Raw genomic sequence first — 22637 nt, 5'->3', positions numbered from 1 at the left:
TTCCCTTCACTGCGTGCAGGGCCCCTGGAAATGATCCCCAGGACCCATGATCCCTATGCAGGACCTATACGAACAGTATGTGAGAACAATACAAGCTACCTGTTAAAAAATAGGACCCATATGAACAGCATGTGAGCATATTTTAATCCCTCGACTCGAACAACGTGAGAAGTTAAAAATAAGCCCCTCCCCCTCCTACAAGTATACTATGAAAAGGGTAATATTTATTAAATACATTTTTCTTACTTGTGAGCTGAAGACTAAATGGCACAGACATCCTTCCTTGAGAGCCGATGAAATTCAAATGAACGAGCGAAAAGCCGTTTGGCTTGGCTTTAGTGACGTCAAGATTAACTTTGTACCGTATCAGAATGATAAAACTGATTAAGCTAGACTTTACTTATTTACAAGAAATACAGATTACTTGCAATCATCTACAAACATTTGTATGATTTGAACTTAATGAGAACTTTGAATAACAATCACGTGCGAGGTTAAAAACCTTTATTATCGACAAGCATGAGTGATATCTAACAGAGTTAATCACAGATGGATCACGAGTTTATGTGTCCGAGTTTAATTGATATTGACGATAGAGAAAAAATAAACCGATAATCACGAGAACTGATGGGTTATTGAACGCTTGCCCTATTACAAACTGAACTTGTATTTGTAAATATATATATATATATATAAACAATTTGGAAACGTTATTACTTAGAGATAACCACAGAACGGCAAAAAACATTTATTTTGTTATTACAATCTAATACGAAAAAAATAAACTGCAACTTTAGAGATTAATGCCCCGAACTGCACAATTATTATTATTGTATGGATTTAATGTCCACGGTGAGAACATTGAGCATGCACCACCTATATGCAATAAAGCATATGGACTTATGGGAAAAAAATGGTTCCGCCTATACTAAATAAACTACTTATATATAAATTCCTATGTTCCTTTTTTATATATTATAATTGTTACTATTGAGAGTGCCTTTTATAGTAATTATTTGTGTGACTGCGTGTATGTGTGTTTGCGATTTCTAAAAAAGTTTGGACGACCAGCGAAAATTGTAAGATATTATTGTAGTTGATGTATATATCCACACATATTCACTGACGCGCCTTTTGTACATTAATGTTTAAACCTAGGGCTACCGAACAAATGTAAAATTGTAATTCACTTTAAAATTATAACACATAATCGTTAACGTGCCACCACAGGCATTTACATTGAAACGTGAGAAAAAAGTGATTATTTGTAAAATATTTTGGCATTAATGCTACGCGTTTGTTTGAAATGCTATTAATGTTGCACGCTTACACAAAGATTTATTTTTTAATTATAGCAAGCATTTACGGAAATAATTTTAAAATGCCATTGCGATGTAACACATGTTGGTTACGCCTTTGTTATAATTGCACGTACGCGAAAGCGAAATAAAAATTACTGTGTTCACCTAACACATGTTGGTTGTACTTTTTAAAATTGCACGTACGCGAACATAAAATAAAAATTACTGTGTACACCTAACACATATTGGTTGCACTTTTTAAAATTGCACGTACGCGAAAGCGAAATAAAAATTAATGTGTACACCTAGCACAAGCTGTTTGTACTTTTAAAATTGAACGTACGCTAATACGGATACTTAACCCACCAGCTTACATTTAAGAACGCTTTATAAAATAGTTCGTGTTATATAACTTCCGCGGACAAATTAGTTGCCTAGCACAAAAATTAAATTGCCTATCTATTATAATATTTATTCGAACAGTTTGTTATTACGCAAACCTAAGATGGCTATACTTGCTAACGCGCCTTTACTGGAAAACCACATGATTTTTACTAAGTTAAACTAAGATGCATATAGTCGCAAACGCGCCTTTACTGGAAAATCATATGGTTCTTTACTAAACTAACCTAAACTGGTTATACTTGCTAACGCTGGCCCTACTGTAACGTAACCATTGCTAACGCGCCTTTACCGTATAACCTAACTTAACGCAGCATTGTTTACCTTTGATAATAATGTATAAATTAATTATTATTATTTTGTTTCAACTTGTTGCTACGCGTTTGCTAATACTGAATAATTGCTTGGAAATGCACACCGGCTTTGCCCTGCCCTCCCCCACTTGTTTGCAAGGTGGCTTTGCACCGCCCGGCGCACATGGTTGTGCGTTGACTTTACCCTGCCCTGCACACTTGTTGCCGCGTATGCTTTTTTATATAAATTGATTCCTGTATATACTTTAATCTTATTTGTGGAAACAAGTTAAATGCACACCGGCTTTGCACCGCCCGGCCCACATGGTTGCGCGTTGACTTTACCCTGCCCTGCACACTTGTTGCCGCGTATGCTTTTTTATATAGATTGATTCCTGTATATACTTTAATCTTTGTGGAAACAAGTTAAATGCACACCGGCTTTGCACCGCCCGGCCCACATGGTTGCGCGTATGCTTTATTCTGCCCTGCCCTGATTATATATGGGTTCGTATGGTTTTTATATATAGATTAAGCGACACTGCCATGTATATACCTTGAACTTATTTGTGGAAATAACTTAAAGGTACACTTGCTTTGCACGGCCCCGCCCACATGATGGCACGCATAGTTTTTATACACCGCGCCCTAAATTTAATTTGCACATGGACATTGAGTGCCACGTTTTAAAAACTATTTATTGTAATTATTGTACACATGCTCCCGTATAAATACACGCACGTTTTCTTTTCACGAATGGACTTGCACTGCTACGGCTTGAAATTAATAAATGTACGCATGCTTCCGTATAAATGCACGCACGTTTTTCCATATGGACACCATTTGCCACGCTTTTAAAATTAATCACTGCTATATTTTAAGCACATACATTAACAAATACGAAATATAATTTGATTTTTAAAACAAGGAAAACAACAACCTCCATTTCGCTAACATTCACATGGCTGAAATACCTTTAAATAGTGTAGACTAGCATCATTTGCTTAATGAACATAGCGACGTTTTTATTTTAATAATAAATTAAGCATTCATAAAATACTCTTATGTATAAAACAAAGATTACCTTTACCAAATTATTTAATCTTCTTACGACGTGGAAATGTAAGCCGCATTCTCGCATGATTCACACACACGATGTTGCATACTTATGATTTCACCCACTAGGAGGCACCACTAATGACGCGTTGCGATACCGTATCTAACTTTTTGCGATTTGCAAGTGTCCTTAGTATTTGAAATAACTTATTAATAATTGAAATAACTTATTAATAATTGTGTTTTTTACTAAGAAATGGCAATTTTTATATTATAGTTTTAGTACATGTAGGAAAAAAGTATATGTCTTGCCTAGTTTTTAAAATAAAAATAACTAAACATATTGCATTAACGCAAACCAACATGGAAAGTGCAATACTGCATTGTGAATAATTATTGCGTTTAAAATTGCGAATGGACCCTTTGAGTTAACTTTATAGATTATTGCAATACTTATTTTATACACAAAATAGAAGTCCACGGCTGTTATTATGGACCATTTTCCTTTGTGTCTACCATTTTATGGAATGATGCCCCACTTATGATTTTATGTACAATGTATTGCAATCCTTATAATATTTATTCAAACAGTATGTAAGACACATTGTGTTAGTAACAAACAAAATAGGGGCAAACTAAGAATAGTCAAGGGGGCAAACTAAGAATAATCAAAGGGGGGATACTAAGAATAGTCAAGGGGGTATACTAAAGATAGTCAAGGCGGTATACTAAGGATATTTAAAGAGTAGTTAGCCCAAGCTAAGGATATTCAAGGACTATTTAGGGGATAATTAAAGGGTAGTTAGACCAAACTAAGGATATTCAAGGACTATTTAGGGGATAATTAAAGGGTAGTTAGACCAAACTAAGGATATTCAAGGACTATTTAGGGGATAATTAAAGCGTAATTAGGGGGTACTAAAGATAGGCAGGGACTAATTAGAGTATAGTAAAGATAGTCAAGGGGTAGTTACGGGATACTAAAGATGGTCAGCGACTATTTAAGGAATAATCAAAGGGGGGAAACTAAAGATAGTCAAGGGGTATACTAAGAATAAAAAAGGACTATTCAAGGAATATTCAAAGGATATTCAAGGAATATTTAGGGGATATTCAAGGCCTATTTAGGGAATATTCAAGGGGGAAGCTTAATTATAGAGTGCAGAATGAGAGCCCTTTCTTTTGCGATACTTAGTTTGAGAATGAATATTGCGCTTGGCCGCAGTACAGAATGAGGGCCTTTTTTTGGTATATATAGTTTCAGAATAAATTTTGTGCTGGGCTGCAGTACAGAATGAGGGCTTTTTCTTTTGGTATATATAGTTACAGAATAAATTTTGTGGTGGGTCGCAGTACAGAATGAGGGCCTTTTTTGCTATACTTAGATTGAGAATAAATTTTGTGATGGGGCAGAATGTTCCTTAGCTTATTTTAGAATTGGAATAAGGCAACATACAGGTATACTGTTGACGCAAATGTGTATAAAAAATGGGCTTTAGGATATTTTAGAATTGGAATAAGGCTACATAGATGTGTAATGTTAACGCAAATGTGTATAAAATGGGCTTTAGGATATTTTAGAATTGGAATAAGGTTACATACATGTGTACTGTTATTGGAAACACGTATAGAATGGGTCTTAGGATATTTTAGAATTTTGGAATAAGGCTACATTGATATGTACTGTTAATGCAAATGCATATAGAATGGGAATTGGAAAAAATGGCCAGAGACATATTGTTTTATGAACCCGTTTGCAGACGACTTAATACTATACTGAATGCTTTTGAATAAGGCCACTAAGTGGCAATACTTAACATATGACTGCGTGAAAACATGGGTGAACTTGTTGAATATAATGATATATATATTAACATAATATTTTATTTGGCATTATTTTGTATGTCTAGCCATATTTGATTACAGTACTAAAGACGGAGTCTTGTTTTTGTACATCCATTACCGAAGAACTTAAGACATGAACTGAGGTTTAGCGCGCTTTGAAAACCCGGATGAATTGACCTTTGTACGATTAGATAAACTTGTTGAACGACGAAACATCATGTGACGATGTGTAATTTTGAACATTGATACATGACTAAACACCATGTGACGATGAGTAATTTTGACCCTTGATACATGATTAAACATCATGTGATAAGTAATTGTAGCTACAACCGTATGAATAAGTAACATGTGATTGATAATTATCCACGTTTGATTATGCATAAGGTGAACACGTGATGGGATGCTTAGCAACACATGAATAAGCATTATATGACACTGCCACAAGTAATTATGATTTCACATATTGTGAACATGTGATGGGAACGCTATGATAAGATATTATAAAAGAAACTGTTGACGTACTACGAAATAAGATAGATAGGGTATTGAACTTATATGATTAAAGAACTTTGTCACTAATTAAGATTGGCAGAGCGATGAATACACAAGCGAGAGATTACCAATGATAAATAAAACTGAATTTAACATTATAGGTGTTTTGAACTTTGAAAACTTGTTGTTTTCGAAATAATATTTGTTTTAATAGGTCGGTTTAAAATATCATGTGGTTTCAATACAACATGATAACATATTGTTTACATGTTTTCCGTATATCATGTGCTTATGATCACGGGTTGTTTTTGAAATTATATTTGAAAAAATATAATGATCATGTGACAAAATGTTTCCTTATATACGGGGGTTTGAAGAGAAGTTGTTCATAGAGTCATCAATGCTGTAGAGACGATTAAGAGTTAAGTAGAGAGGCAGATTTGAGATGGATTGTAATTCGTCGTATTTTAATATTGAACCGTCAAAGAAGTTTAAGTCTTTAGACTATTTTTCTGAAATTTCCATAGACACTCCGGAATCTCCAGAAATAATTATTGAGGAGGAGATTATTGATCTTAGGGATGAACCGGTTTTAATTCCAACATCACCAGTGGGATCACCTTCATTATTGAGAGCATCAAATACTGGACCATTGTTTGGTACAACATTAAAAGTACCATCAATGAAATGGACCTTAACGCTGGATGCTGAGGAAGAAGAAGAAGCAAGACCACAACCATTGATATATGTGAAGGAGAGAGAAGCAAGACCCCCATCACCAGATTTATTTATTGAAGAGGAGGAAGAAGCAAGACCACCAATGTCATATGTAAAGGAGGAAGAAGAAGTAAGGCCACCATCGCCAGACTTATTTAGTGAGGTGGAAGAAGAGGAAATTCTTCGTTTATTTCAGGAGTTGGACGATTTTAAACCTGATACACCAAATGCAAGTCTTACACTATCACCACAAAAGGAACCATTAGATTTATCAGTGCGACGAAAAGAAAAGTGTGAGTGCGGTTTTGATATTGTGGACAAAAACTGTATATATAAAAGTATTTAAATTGGAAACCTGAAAATGTATTATTGTGTCAAGGCTGCGCCTTTAATTATTACAATCAGCTTGCACATCATTGTTTGCTGACAAACCAACTATCATTGGAGGCGGAAGCATGGCTTATTATGTCAAGTGAAAATGTAAGAAACGACGTTTATATTATTTGATTTAACATGCTAATATGTATGTTAATGAACAATTGTTTAACAACAATTATAATGAATTATTACAAAATCCGAAATATATTGAGGAATTACCCAATATACTTTTGGAGAAAGACAGAAATGTAACATTTAATGCTTGATTTTTGTATACATATTTTGTTTTGTACACATATTATTTCTTTGTATTATTATTATTTTGCGTGTATATATATATTTTTCTGTTAGTGAAATAAATATTTAACCAAAATTTTTTTTATTTTTATTTAGTATTAAAAACTTTTCCTGAATAATAATAAAAATAGGTAATATACGATTATTGGATATAAGAATTGGTATTTACAATGAGCTTTAATCCGAAGAAAGTTATTTTTCAAATACACAACTTGTAAATTATAAAAAGTTATACGTTAATTAGAAATGCAATATGAAAACTGTAGAAACTTTTTCATATACATATGGTATAAAAATTCGAAAAAAACAAGTTTAAAAACTAAATGCAAAAAAACCGCAAACTAAAAAAAAGTTTTCTCACATGCATGCATTATAAAATGCACAAGTAAATTTTATGACATGTGAATTTTGTCTTGTTATATGCACATGTTAAAGCTTTTTTTTCCTTGCATGAATTAATTTTACAGAATACTTTAAGCATAATGTAAAACGCATTTACACAAAAGAAAAATACATTTAAGGAAATAATAATAAAAAATGAAAACAAGTAATATACACTGATAAAATTTTATTCGCAATAAAATATACACACAGATACATTTGTATTTTTAATAATGTTAACATTCTTTGATATATTGTTTAATACATTCAAAATTTATATTAGTATATGCACAATTACATATTGGACAGTTTTCTGCTAATTTATACACAATGTTTTTATTATTTACAAATTGATTAACAGAAGAGTTTCCATTACAACTTTTTAAAATGCGGATTATATAGTAAATCTTTTTGTAAAAATAATTTGGTAATTAATTCAATGTTGTCTTTGTTTAATAACATGTTATATAATGTACATGTAAATTCCCAATCATCAATTTCAGTATGAGAATGCACTGCTGCAAATTGTTCATATAAATCATCAAAAGTTTGTGCGCTTACCATTGTACGCCATGCATTATAGCATAACATATTATAGTCCGAAGTAATACAAACGTGTTCTTCTATTTTGCTTCTGTTTTGAAAACATCCGTAACATAAAAGTTCTCGATGTGGTTTCCAACGGGCAATACACATTAACACACAGTGTTCTTTTATAGAAAAAGAAGAACAATGATATTCACATTTGTCGTATTTATTTAGGAAAATACACCGGTGTTTACAATAACGATTTTTGAAACACATTTTTTATCCTTTTCAAGATATGCTTCTCTTAAATCAAAAATATGATAATCGTTAAATGTAATTTCCTGATATGTATAGTTAAATTTGTTTATAAGATTTGGAATAATGTTGGTATTTATATATTTTACATGAATTTTCAAATATTGTTTTAATATTTGAGCACGTGTTGATTTTTTAATTAGGAAATTCCACACAACAGTATTTAATTCCTCATCGGTTTCAGTTAAACATTTATGTGCAGTTTTATTTTCACTACGATTTGCACAACCTTCACAAAGTAAAGATTCAAAAAGTTTATAATTTTCTAGTAATTGTTTTACACAAATTTCACCTACGTTATTAGGAGTACAATTACACTTTACTTCGTTAAATATAAGATTATCATTAAAAATTGTATTTTCACTTGTTACTTTCTTTTCAAATGGTATTTCTGTCTTTCTCCAAAAGTATATTGGGTAATTCCTCAATATATTTCGGATTTTGTAATAATTCATTATAATTGTTGTTAAACAATTGTTCATTAACATACATATTAGCATGTGAAATCAAATAATATAAACGTCGTTTCTTACATTTTCACTTGACATAATAAGCCATGCTTCCGCCTCCAATGATAGTTGGTTTGTCAGCAAACAATGATGTGCAAGCTGATTGTAATAATTAAAGGCGCAGCCTTGACACAATAATACATTTTCAGGTTTCCAATTTAAATACTTTTATATATACAGTTTTTGTCCACAATATCAAAACCGCACTCACACTTTTCTTTTCGTCGCACTGATAAATCTAATGGTTCCTTTTGTGGTGATGGTGTAACACTTGCATTTGGTGTATCAGGTTTAAAATCGTCCAATTCCTGAAATAAACGAAGAATTTCCTCTTCTTCCACCTCACTAAATAAGTCTGGCGATGGTGGCCTTACTTCTTCTTCCTCCTTTACATATGACATTGGTGGTCTTGCTTCTTCCTCCTCTTCAATAAATAAATCTGGTGATGGGGGTCTTGCTTCTCCCTCCTTCACATATACCAATGGTTGTTGTTCTGGTGGTCTTCCTTCTTCTTCTTCCTCCTCTTCAATAAATAAATCTGGTGATGGGGGTCTTGCTTCCTCATTCTCCACATACGTCGATGGTTGTGGTCTTGCTTCTTCTTCTTCCTCAGCATCCAGCGTTAAGGTCCATTTCATTGATGGTACTTTTAATGTTGTACCAAACAATGGTCCAGTATTTGATGCTCTCAATAATGAAGGTGATCCCACTGGTGATGTTGGAATTAAAACCGGTTCATCCCTAAGATCAATAATCTCCTCCTCAATAATTATTTCTGGAGATTCCGGAGTGTCTATGGAAATTTCAGAAAAATAGTCTAAAGACTTAAACTTCTTCTTTGACGGTTCAATATTAAAATACGACGAATTACAATCCATCTCAAATCTGCCTCTCTACTTAACTCTTAATCGTCTCTACAGCATTGATGACTCTATGAACAACTTCTCTTCAAACCCCCGTATATAAGGAAACATTTTATCACATGATCATTATATTTTTTCAAATATAATTTCAAAAACAACCCGTGATCATAAGCACATGATATACGGAAAACATGTAAACAATATGTTATCATGTTGTACTGAAACCACATGATATTTTAAACCGACCTATTAAAACAAATATTATTTCGAAAACAACAAGTTTTCAAAGTTCAAAACACCTATAATGTTAAATTCAGTTTTATTTATCATTGGTAATCTCTCGCTTGTGTATTCATCGCTCTGCCAATCTTAATTAGTGACAAAGTTCTTTAATCATATAAGTTCAATACCCTATCTATCTTATTTCGTAGTACGTCAACAGTTTCTTTTATAATATCTTATCATAGCGTTCCCATCACATGTTCACAATATGTGATATCATAATTACTTGTGGCAGTGTCATATAATGCTTATTCATGTGTTGCTAAGCATCCCATCACGTGTTCACCTTATGCATAATCAAACGTGGATAATTATCAATCACATGTTATTTATTCATACGGTTGTAGCTACAATTACATATCACATGATGTGCACCTGATGTATTTATACGGAAGCATGTGTACAATAATTACAATAAATAGTTTTTAAAACGTGGCACTCAATGTCCATGTGCAAATTAAATTTAGGGCGCGGTGTATAAAAACTATGCGTGCCATCATGTGGGCGGGGCCTTGCAAAGCAAGTGTACCTTTAAGTTATTTCCACAAATAAGTTCAAGGTATATACATGGCAGTGTCGCTTAATCTATATATAAAAACCACACGAACCCATATATAATCAGGGCAGGGCAGAATAAAGCATACCCGCAACCATGTGGGCCGGGCGGTGCAAAGCCGGTGTGCATTTAACTTGTTTCCAAAAGATTAAAGTATATACAGGAATCAATCTATATAAAAAAGCATACGCGGCAACAAGTGTGCAGGGCAGGGTAAAGTCAACGCGCAACCATGTGGGCCGGGCGGTGCAAAGCCGGTGTGCATTTAACTTGTTTCCACAAATAAGATTAAAGTATATACAGGAATCAATCTATATAAAAAAGCATACGCGGCAACAAGTGTGCAGGGCAGGGTAAAGTCAACGCGCAACCATGTGCGCCGGGCGGTGCAAAGCCACCGTGCAAACAAGTGGGGGAGGGCAGGGCAAACATTATTATACATTACTATTATACATTATTATCAAAGGTAAACAATGCTGCGTTAAGTTAGGTTATACGGTAAATTACAATTACGGTACTTTTAAAGTGAATTACAATTTTACATTTGTTCGTTAGCCCTTGGTTTAAATATTAATGTACAAAAGGCGCGTCAGTGAATATGTGTGGATATATACATCAACTACAATAATATCTTACAATTTTCGCTGGTCGTCCAAACTTTTTTAGAAATCGCAAACACACATACACGCAGTCACACAAATAATTACTATAAAAGGCACTCTCAATAGTAACAATTATAATATATAAAAAAGGAACATAGGAATTTATATATAAGTAGTTTATTTAGTATAGGCGGAACCATTTTTTTCCCATAAGTCCATATGCTTTATTGCATATAGGTGGTGCATGCTCAATGTTCTCACCGTGGACATTAAATCCATACAATAATAATAATTGTGCAGTTCGGGGCATTAATCTCTAAAGTTGCAGTTTATTTTTTTCGTATTAGATTGTAATAACAAAATAAATGTTTTTTGCCGTTCTGTGGTTATCTCTAAGTAATAACGTTTCCAAATTGTTTATATATATATATATATATTTACAAATACAAGTTCAGTTTGTAATAGGGCAAGCGTTCAATAACCCATCAGTTCTCGTGATTATCGGTTTATTTTTTCTCTATCGTCAATATCAATTAAACTCGGACACATAAACTCGTGATCCATCTGTGATTAACTCTGTTAGATATCACTCATGCTTGTCGATAATAAAGGTTTTTAACCTCGCACGTGATTGTTATTCAAAGTTCTCATTAAGTTCAAATCATACAAATGTTTGTAGATGATTGCAAGTAATCTGTATTTCTTGTAAATAAGTAAAGTCTAGCTTAATCAGTTTTATCATTCTGATACGGTACAAAGTTAATCTTGACGTCACTAAAGCCAAGCCAAACGGCTTTTCGCTCGTTCATTTGAATTTCATCGGCTCTCAAGGAAGGATGTCTGTGCCATTTAGTCTTCAGCTCACAAGTAAGAAAAATGTATTTAATAAATATTACCCTTTTCATAGTATACTTGTAGGAGGGGGAGGGGCTTATTTTTAACTTCTCACGTTGTTCGAGTCGAGGGATTAAAATATGCTCACATGCTGTTCATATGGGTCCTATTTTTTAACAGGTAGCTTGTATTGTTCTCACATACTGTTCGTATAGGTCCTGCATAGGGATCATGGGTCCTGGGGGTCATTTCCAGGGGCTCTGCACGCAGTGAAGGGAACCATTTCCTTTTATTTGCTCCCACCTTGTTCGAGTAATTATTACGAGGGATTAAAATATGCTCACATCTTTTTATCAGGTAGCTTCTAATGAAGCGTAGGGGCCATGGGTCCTGGGGGTCATTTCCAGGGGTCATCCATTGTGGTCCTGGAAACCATGAACCATTTCCTTTTATCTGCTCACACACATAATGTATGAGTATAGCTTGCTATACGAAACATTAAAATATGCTCACATGCCGTTCGTATGGGTCCTGCATAGGGGCCATGGGTCCTGGGGGTCATTTCCAGGGGCCCTGCACGCAGGAAAGGGAACCATTTCCTTTTATCTGTTCCCACCTTGTTCGAGTAATTATTACGAGGGATTAAAATATGCTCACATCTTTTTAACAGGTAGCTTCTAATGAAGCGTAGGGGCCGTGGGTCCTAGGGTCATTTCCAGGGGCTATCCACTGTGTTCCTGGGAACCAGGGACCATTTCCATTTATCTGCTCACACACATAGTGTATGAGTATAGCTTGCTATACGAAACATTAAAATATGCTCACATACTGTTCGTATGGGTCCTGCATAGGGGCCATGGGTCCTGGGGGTCATTTCCAGCTTTTATTATTTCACAATCATAGATTCTTTATCGTAAGGCAGGGAGCATCCACTGTGACCTTCGTAGTGGTCATTCAACCTTCCCATCTATTTCATCATCTATCTCCAGGGAAAAAAACCTGACCCAATTTCGTCACCTCCTTCGATACTCACTATCTGCCCTTATCCTTAATTAAACAATTGATAAACTATCTTATCAACTGTCGCAAGTCTTTTGATGGTCACCACACTAAATCATTACTACTATCACTGTTCACATTGCTATTTAATAAATTAGTTTATTTTTCAAAATCATAAGCTCAAGTTAGGATAACAATTTTATTATCTTAGGTTGGTTTATCATTACAAAACGGAGACAAGTTTAAAAAATCCAGTTTGATTAATAATTTAAGACAATTGTATTTCATAACAATTCAATAAAGTTGCATATTGATACTTCAATTGATATATTTAATAATCACAAGACAGTTTCAGCGAATCGGTACGTTAGTCACAATATATCAGGCAAGGATTGATATTGAGTAGCCTTACAATAATTTACAATAATTGCTCTTCGACTAAATTCGTATCATGACTGGTTTTACAAACAAGAAAAGGAAAAAAATCTACCAAATACTGATCCATCCCCTTTTTAATTATCTAAAAAAAATTATTGAACGTTCCAATTTTTAGGACATAATTATCTAACTGTCACTCATATTCTACAATGTCCTCCAATCTGTGTTGCTACTGTATAACTCCAGCTGAGTTCTAAAACTGTAGCATATATCAGATATGGCTTAAGCATTTAGCCCGCCTTCGGACAACACATTAAATATTTTATTTATGCACTACAAAGAGAAAAAAAATAATGAACAGCGAATTATATACATATGGTATGATTGATGATAAGAAACACAAATACGTGACAGGATATTCTCAATACTACTATGGAACGTGATTTTTTTATATACTTTTTTTTACAACATGCAAGAAAATTCATACTATTGTGGTGGATCAATGCATTAGTTTGTCAGTCATATAAATTTAAGAGCCACAAGGTGAATCAACCTTCATAAAATATTCCGGAGCTAAGCTAATCATACCGTGAGTTTACAGTAAACTAAGAAAATGTACCGAATACGCAATAAGGGTAAATTCGCTTATATCTAAATGCATTCCGACTTAAGATTCATTCTATCATGCAAAATTTTGAAGTGACTATAAAGATTAATAGTAACGTGGAGACATTTATGGCAGATAAGTGAGATGCGTAACGCAAATGAAATTTAGCTATCCATATTAATTATATTGATCATTTTTCGCAAGATTACTTCCAAAAGTTATTAGTTTTTATAAAAATTTTCAAACTGTTTAATTCCACAATACACTCCTACTTCACCGACGCCATCTTGGAAGATGGTATTTTATCTCCATAAAGATGTGATTGTTCAAAATAAGAAAAATCAGGTTACCTGGAAGCCAGGTACAATTACTTACAGTCTTAAGGAGTCCGATAACAGCCCACCTTCCCTTCTCCAAAAGCCGGGAATCTCGGCCGTCACCCGACTTTTTACTCTGACTTCATTTGCTTGCTTCTGTCATGGCGGCTTGCAATAGTTAGTGACCACCGGGGGTGGAGGTCAGAAAATATTAAATAAAAATTTTGTGAGAACTCGGCAACCGAAAGAAAACTATTGAGGTTATTCCCAAATCACTTTTTTATATAGGTTAACGGCACAAATCCAATAATTTCATAATATACTAAATTTTCAACATCGAGTTCTCTCACCCCCTCTTCTGCTGGTCTTTTTACTTTCTTCTTCTTCTTCTTCTATACCTAACTACTCGTGCATTGCCTATTTTATGTATAATTATGAATTCACACTATTGTTAATTGCATTAATTTAGAAAAATCAGTATATCAACAACTATCATTAGAATTATGTTTGCTTTCTCCCAATTTAGTGATTTTACTGTTTATAAACATAATCCTAATATTTCTAATATTATTAATCAGTTGAGTCTGGTAGTATCCAGCAGAAAACTTCACTAAAACTTCACTGAATTGTCATCATTATTAGGCCTAACGTTAGGCCTAATGCTCTCAAGTTTAAAACAACAATTTTGGATTTAAATCTCGGTGAGTAATAATAATACATTTTTCAAATTAATAAAGTGTGTAATACAAATTCCCCCTTTTCCTATTCAACTATTTAATATGATTTTGAAGTGTACTGGTAATGTTTCGTTATTATTATCGTAATTATATTTGTATTACTGTAATGCAGTTCTTCCTTAGCACAATGCACATTCAGCACAATGCAATGGCTTAAATTCTGAGCTGTTTTATTATATATATATATATATATATATATATATATATATATATATATATATATATATATATATATATATATATAATGTCATTTGTGGTCTATGACTAACATATTCCAATTAGATCCATGAATTTGCTATGCTAAATATTTGATAGCTTAAGTTTTACCAATCATTAATCTCGATTTTTACATACCTCGTATATGCATGAGACTATGCATATTTACTTGGTTTTTTAAACATCGAACAATTGATTGAAAAATAATCAATTTATATTTTCATTTTGGAGACTCCACTAATGATGAAGAATGGTTTAAGATACTAGTTATTAAAAAAAATATTGCGTTGTAAGGAAGGTCTTGAGTCTTGAAAGAATATTTTTCTGTCGCATGCATTCCAAGCTGTTACTTATGTTGGGCGGAGAACAGAATGGTAGATTACTTGTAATCTTTCTGCATTTTTAAAATATATGAACATAAGAATGAGCTCAGTAATTTTATTATACATATTTAGGTCACATAAAAAATTAGAAAAGCTTTTGCTTATTAGTTTTAACTTGAGCGCATTTTCCTTGTTATTTTATTACAAGTATAGCGGCATAAACACAATAACACACGATTGCCTCCTCATATCAAAACATATGGCCTGAAGAAAGGCAGAAATGACACAACTTGCATTGTACGCGTACTATACTGTATTACTTACTACATGATGAAAGATGTCGGATAGTCTGGTACAACGGAGAATGAAAGTAAAAGAAACGTGTCGGTTATTTTCCGATATCTAAGCGAAATAGGAAAACCTGTTATGTCGGATTTCGTGCGACATAGCAGTGAACGAGTTAATACCTTCAGATTAGAAGTTTACTACCTAAAAACATGTTTTTTGTTTCTCTTTTATACATGTTTATACATATTCTATAATTAACACTTACCCGAAGCAATAAAATAACAATAACACATGAGAATCCCATGATTGAGTCTCCTAATCTGGTTTCATTTATGTGTTGAAACAGTTTTATAATAGTTCTTAAGAATCCACTTGCTTTGTATTTCAGCCCAAGTAACCCTTTAAGCTGAGATCCAACAACAACCAAAGCAGCTGCAGAAGTGAAGCCGGATGATACAGGGACTGAGATAAACTCTACCAAAAAACCTTGCAAGAAATACACCAAGAGAAGCAATTAGAAATTATATAATATGAGTTGTTTAAGTTTTTACTCTTCAAGACTATTTTAATACAAGATAGTAAACTAATAAAAAATAATATCTTTGCATTTTTATTATTATAAAAAATGGTGAATAGTCCTGAGAAAGTACTGGAGGACATCTCAAACTATTCTGGAGACAATTGTGAAAAACACAGGTTGAGATTGCTATATTGCTTAATATGACGTACGAGGGCTGATCTGGAAGTAAAATTAAAAAGCCTGCATTGTAACGTGTATATATTATTTCATATAACAATATAGCCAGCAGACAGTATATACATCAGGTTATTTTTCGGCATAGTCCCTATATCGGTTGTTGCTCTTGTCACATCGTAGGATGAGTTTGAAGACTCCCTCCTGCTAAAAATTCCGTCCTTGCGTGTTGGGCCACGTTGTCACGAATTGTTTTACTTCCTCGTCTGAAGGGAAGTGAGAGTATCCTAGGTGCTCCTTCATGTGCGAGAACAGGTGAAAGTCGCTTGGAGTGAGGTCTGGGCTGTAGGAAGGGTTTTCGATGATGTCCCAGTTGTGTTCAAATCTATTGATGCCGTGATGGATCGGCCACTACGCTCGTTGTCTATTCCGCAAAATTTGACACCATTCTGCGATATGCTGACGACACATTACAGTCTCTCCGTAAACCTTTACCAGCAGCCGGTGAATTTCAGACGCGGCAACATGTTTCGCCCAAAGAAATCGAAAAATTGAGCGGACTTCTTCGCGAGACCAGTTTTTCAAACAAGTCGCCATTTGTGTTTACCTACAATTAGCACCGTAGGTGGTGGGTGGCTGCAACTCTGCACAGTTGCCAACTCTATGTATTAAATTTACCACACACTCCTCATTCCTCTATAACAGACGTAAACTCCAGAAATGTCGGCCTTGTAACCTTATTTTCTGACGCATCTTCATATATATATATATATATATATATATATATATATATATATATATATATATATATATATATATATATATATATATATATATATATATATATATCGGGTGTTGCAAAATAAGTGTTACAACTCTTGGGAGGTGACTCCTGCCACTGAGACAAGAAAAAAAGTTCTCTTGAACTTTCGGCTATCAGACATAGTTTCGGATCTACAAGGTGCCGAAAACGTGGGAAAATGACTTTCGGACGCCTATAGTTCGGAAACTACCCAACGTAAACAGAGCGGGTAAAGAATTCACTAAAGAAGTCATACCTGCTGTATTGAATTTTGCATGTTTCACAATCCTACCATGCACGCGCAAGGGATTCCCCAAAGAAACGTAGGGAGTCCCGGATAACCTGCCAAATGAAAATTTGTCTAAATGGATATGAATTGATAGGGTTTCTACCAGGTAACAATAATTTGTTTTTATTAAGTCGATATCTGGAACAAATACAAAATGGCGGACACCTTCATGCCCGTTGTGTGTGGTTGCATAATCGCCAGGTACGGATGCTGGCCAAGAGTGACGTTCTGTATTAAGTGTAGCGAATTTGTACTCAAATTATCTAGAAAGACATCTGGAGTGTTTGTAGAGCACAACAGATCAAGCAGGGTGATTCACATGTGTGGAAACACTTAACGAAAAATGTCTAGAAATACCGGTACTCAGTAAACGTGAGTTCAAACCGTCGGAAATGTAAGGAATAGCATCAAGAACATGAAAGCCAATGCCAATTCACCAATAATATTCCCTCAAACCGATGCAATATAATGTGCACGGTTGCATACCAATTAGGATGCAACAACTGAGGCCAAGTTGAAATTGTGCAAGGGGACTCACAAAGAAACTGTGTAAACTAAATGAATGTCACTAGTGGGATCGCATTATCGATATTGAAATGTGGCCAAGAAGTGTGTTGATATCGACACGTAGCTAATGGACAAATGTCAACATGTCCCGCTACTGCTGGGACACCGTTTCACGTGCGAAAAATAGGAAAACAACTACTCGAGTCTTGAATCAGGCCGTGAGCTTCCAGTAGGATTGGAAACTGCGACCACACGAGCGAAAGCGAGCGCTCTAGCCCTGAGGCTTCGAGGGAGAATTACTTTCTCTATATTCATTTCTTTGAGGAGTACCTACTTAGTTTGGTAATCGCTCTTGTACAGCCACCCGAGACCCGACATGCTTGTGTGTTTCAGTTTGTTATTCCTACTGCGCAGTTGTAAACAATCAGAGCTTTAAGACATTTCTTCCTATTTCTCATGTCGTTTTATTTTCCATATGTATGTTGTTCCAGCAGTAGTGTTACATGTGCCAACTTGGTTCATTTTCGTCTTTGTTTTGGCATGTGCACTGTGTGTAAGATACGAATTTCTGGAGATATTTTCCTATATTTCGAGTACGTCATATGTCACAGAAGACGTGGGACATGATAAAAGTTTGTTATTTTCACGCTCTATCAGAATTGGAACCATGGATTAAGAGATTTCTTTCCATATGTGTCGACTGTGGGACAATATCCCAAACAAAGAGGAACATTGATACAATTGTGTTGTAGTTACGTTCTACCAAAACGTGCTCCAGATGTAATAGCAGAATGTACAACGTTATTTTTCTAGTTTTCGCACGTGAGACGGTGTCCCAGCAGTAGTGGGACATGTTGACATTTGTCCATTAGCTACATGTTGATATCAACACACACATTGGCCACATTTCAATATCGATCATGCGATCCCACTAGAGACATTCATTTAGTTTACCCAGTTTCTTTGTGAGTCCCCTTGCACAATTTCAACTTGACCTCAGTTGTTGCATCCTTATTGGTATGCAACCGTGAACATCATATTGCATCGGTTTGAGGAAATATTATTGGTGAATTGGCAATGGCTTTTATGTTCTTGATGCTATTCCTTACATTTCCGACGGTTTGAACTCACGTTTACTGAGTACCGGTATTTCTGGACATTTTTCGTTAAGTGTTTCCACACATGTGAATCACCCTGCTTGATCTGTTGTGCTCTACAGACACTCCAGATGTCTTTCTAGATAATTTGAGTACAAATTCGCTACACTTAATACAGAACGTCACTCTTGGCCAGCATCCGTACCTGGCGATTATGCAACCACACACAACGGGCATGAAGGTGTCCGCCATTTTGTATTTGTTCCAGATATCGACTTAATAAAAACAAATTATTGTTACCTGGTAGAAACCCTATCAATTCATATCCAATTAGACCTATTTTCATTTGGCAGATTATCCGGGACTCCCTACGTTCCTTTGGGGAATCCCTTGCGCATGCATGGTAGGATTGTGAAACATGCAAAATTCAATACAGCAGGTATGACTTTTTTAGCGAATTTTTTACCCGCCTGCTTTACGTTGGATAGTTTCCGAACTATAGGCGTCCGAAAGTCATTTTCCCACGTTTTCGACACCTTGTAGATCCGAAACTATGTCCGATAGCCGAAAGTTCAAGAGAACTTTTTTTCTTGTCGCAGTGGGAGATGTCACCTCCCAAGAGTTGTAACACTTATTTTGCAACACCCGATATATGTATATGTATATGTATATATATGAAGCGTAAGGGGACAAAACAAGGAATGTCTATGTGTGTGTTTTATCGGGTGCTTTGTCCTATCTGTTGGTGACTCTTGGTACTATTTGACTGTTTATGCCATGCATGCGTAGATGTCGAAATGTCTATGTAAAAAGGGGCAAAAGACCTGACTATCCTATTCTTTTTTACGCGGCCTAAAAGATAAAAACGCTGTTTTCTCGAAAATGCACTTTTGTGACATTCCTCCTTTCTTGACCTTACCTTTTCAATAATTTTGTAGTTTAAAAGTGATTATTGATTTGCTTTGCTTCTATAACATAATCGGGGATAGGTTTTAGTAGTTGTAATTACAACAAATTTTCGTAATTACACAATATTAAGCAGTATTGGGATTTTTGATGTAGCTACCGTATGAATAAACATGACAAATGATTAGTTGGCTGTTTGATTTGAGGTTTAACATTCCTTTCATCACTGAAGTTATATGAAACATGAACCTACAAGTAAACGATTCACATGAGATTCTACCGAGAACTGAACCCGGGTCACCCACACCGAATCTAGGTAAATTAACCATATAAGAACTGTATATATATATATATATAATTAGTTTTTCGGGATAGTCAGTATTTATGATATACACAATCTACGCTTAACAACATCGATTTCAAATTATGACTAACCATAGAGCAGGCACCCAGTAGCGTACCCAGAAATTTATTTCGGGGGGGGTCCAAACTAAATATGAAGCTATTTTATATTAAAATTGCTAAAATTACCCCTAAAATTAGGCTAAATTTTTAAAAATTCGAAATTTCGGGGGGGTCCGGACCCCCGTGTCCCCCCCCCCTCCGTACGTTCCTGCAGGCACCTCAAACTGAGTAAATTAAGAAAATGTATATTGAAGTGTAAACAACTTTTCCCACTTATGAAAAAGAATATCTCCCGCAAAATCAAGGTTATCAGGCATTCATCTGATTTCTATTCTGAAAATCGCTAGTGTGAGAGCATGTCTATAGATATCCCGAAACTGGTTGCAGGGAAAAGATGCCAGATGCTTCATTCCGTAGCAATTTATTACTGTACTTTGCAGGAAAAGAATTTAATTTATAAAGTAAGTTTCTGCCAAGGATGTTATCAATAGAGGATCTGCCCATATGTATCTTCATCCTATTAAATCGATGAAGCCAAAACACAACCGAGCATCGGCACGCCTGATTAGCTGCTCTTGTTTCACCCATCGCCTGATTGGCTACTTTCGTTTCCGCCATGATTGTTGGCTCAAAACATTGCGATCCTATTGGGCGGAGAGGGCAGAGTAGGGGTGGCGAAACTGTGGTGTGTGTGTGTATGGCTTCAGGATTTTGTTGTAAGGGCAGATCCTCTACTTTATAAGATCCTTGGTTTCTACATATGAGTACATATTTTTACATAAATGGCTACAAATGAATATATATTACGTATTTCGATGTAACGAATGTTTACTGAACATATTATAATAATCTTGACAGTTTTAATGTTCTGATTGGTTTCTTGATATAATAATAATTTGTATCTAACTATATCGCTGACTTTCCACTTACCTAGACTCAAAATACCACAAAGTAATTCTGCACAACCTCCTAAAAAGCATAATAAGACAACAAAATCCACATTCAGCTCATGAGTAAACTGAAAGGTGATGAGAGACATAATGGCTGTTGGTCCTATAGAAACTTCTTTTACGGTACCAAATATTGCGTACAGGAAACCTCCCATAAAGGACGAATACAATCCATACTAAAAAACAAAAAGGAAAAAAATGTTACAACCTTTCCCTTAAAAGTAAGTCGTGTTCAACAGCATGGCTACGAATTCTTGAACCAATTGTAATATTTCATTCTGCATAAATCCCATATACTGATTGCCTACTGAAATAGTTATTTGTGTTCAGAAGCGTATTTAGGGTGGAGTAAGTGGGGCTCGAGCTCTGAGCACCAGTGACGAAGGGGCGCAAAATGCCATGACGTGCCGAAAAAAGAAAATAGCTGCTTGAATCGACATCAGTAGCTCCATGCTTGTCAACGTGATCAGTGTCATCACTTAGACAACTGTATGGTTCTCTTGTAGATCTTTACCTGATTACACTCGTTTGAATTTACCTGCACCTGATTAAAGAATGAGCGATCTGGTTCATTTTACTGTAACATTTCCACAAAGACAGACAAAAGTGTGCATTTAATATACATACATACATACATAATATACATAAAATGAAGTTACAAAAATAATTATATTATAAACATTATAAAAAGAAATTTAAAAAAAAACTATAATTGAAATCGTAAAAGATCGTGAAGTTAGATAATGGGATGCGAATGTAGGACGAAAGAGATGAAATTAGAAACAGAAGAAACTTAGAAATCATTTAAGGAATCCAAAGCAAGAATTTTTAAGAAACTCGACATATCCGATGTATCTCACTTTATCACGTTGGATTATGAAGGTGAATCAACTTTAAGTGAGTCACAGAAAGTAGAATCAATCGCATATGATGAGGAGAAAAGGATACTACAGGTAAACCAGACAGAAGTGGTGGGATCGATTAGTGACAAGTACGAAATCACTGATTTGTGTGACATTAAACTTTTATATATATATATATATATATATATATATATATATATATATATATATATATATATATATATATATATATATATATATAGGCGCCGACTTGAAGAAAATATTAGGGGGGCCAAAACAATGAATAAATATATAATCATATTAAGCCGTTTTCTACCAATTGCTGGATAAAGAACCCCTTCCTTCCAGATCTCGGTCTGCTGCATCCGCTCCGCTGCAAAATACATAAGCTAAGTCAAATTTGTCTAAAGGCATTAAAACAAATTCTTCAAACTCTGGGAACTTCACTGCACCACATTGATCTTCACTTCTCATATCAGTGTTACCATAGTGTTTGTTGAAGCTTCAGTGCTCTATTAACTATTTTAGGATTTTTGGTTACTTTTGTTACCCGGGCGTACTATGCTCTTTGACCTCTTATTTAGGTTCTATAACAGGTACTTCAA

At 34.7% G+C, this 22637-nt stretch overlaps 1 protein-coding gene across 1 annotated transcript in view; it reads right to left on the bottom strand.

The window, feature by feature from the left end:
• Positions 1–22637, bottom strand: part of LOC145665502 (sodium-independent sulfate anion transporter-like) — a 113516-nt gene that overhangs the window by 64585 nt on the left and 26294 nt on the right. The window contains exons 3-4 of the mRNA XM_081732809.1: positions 21150–21345; positions 15785–16005 (exon numbers count right to left, since the gene is read on the bottom strand). Of these exons, the coding sequence (XP_081588935.1) occupies positions 15785–16005; positions 21150–21345 (417 nt within the window). The remainder of the gene's footprint in view (positions 1–15784; positions 16006–21149; positions 21346–22637) is intronic.

This window comes from Thermobia domestica, chromosome 11, assembly GCF_964235325.1.
Source record: "Thermobia domestica chromosome 11, izTheDome1.hap1.1, whole genome shotgun sequence".
NCBI classification, from domain to species: Eukaryota; Metazoa; Arthropoda; class Insecta; order Zygentoma; family Lepismatidae; genus Thermobia; species Thermobia domestica.
The sequence above is the reverse complement of the archived record's forward strand: the minus strand, read 5'-3'. Positions and strand labels throughout refer to the sequence as shown.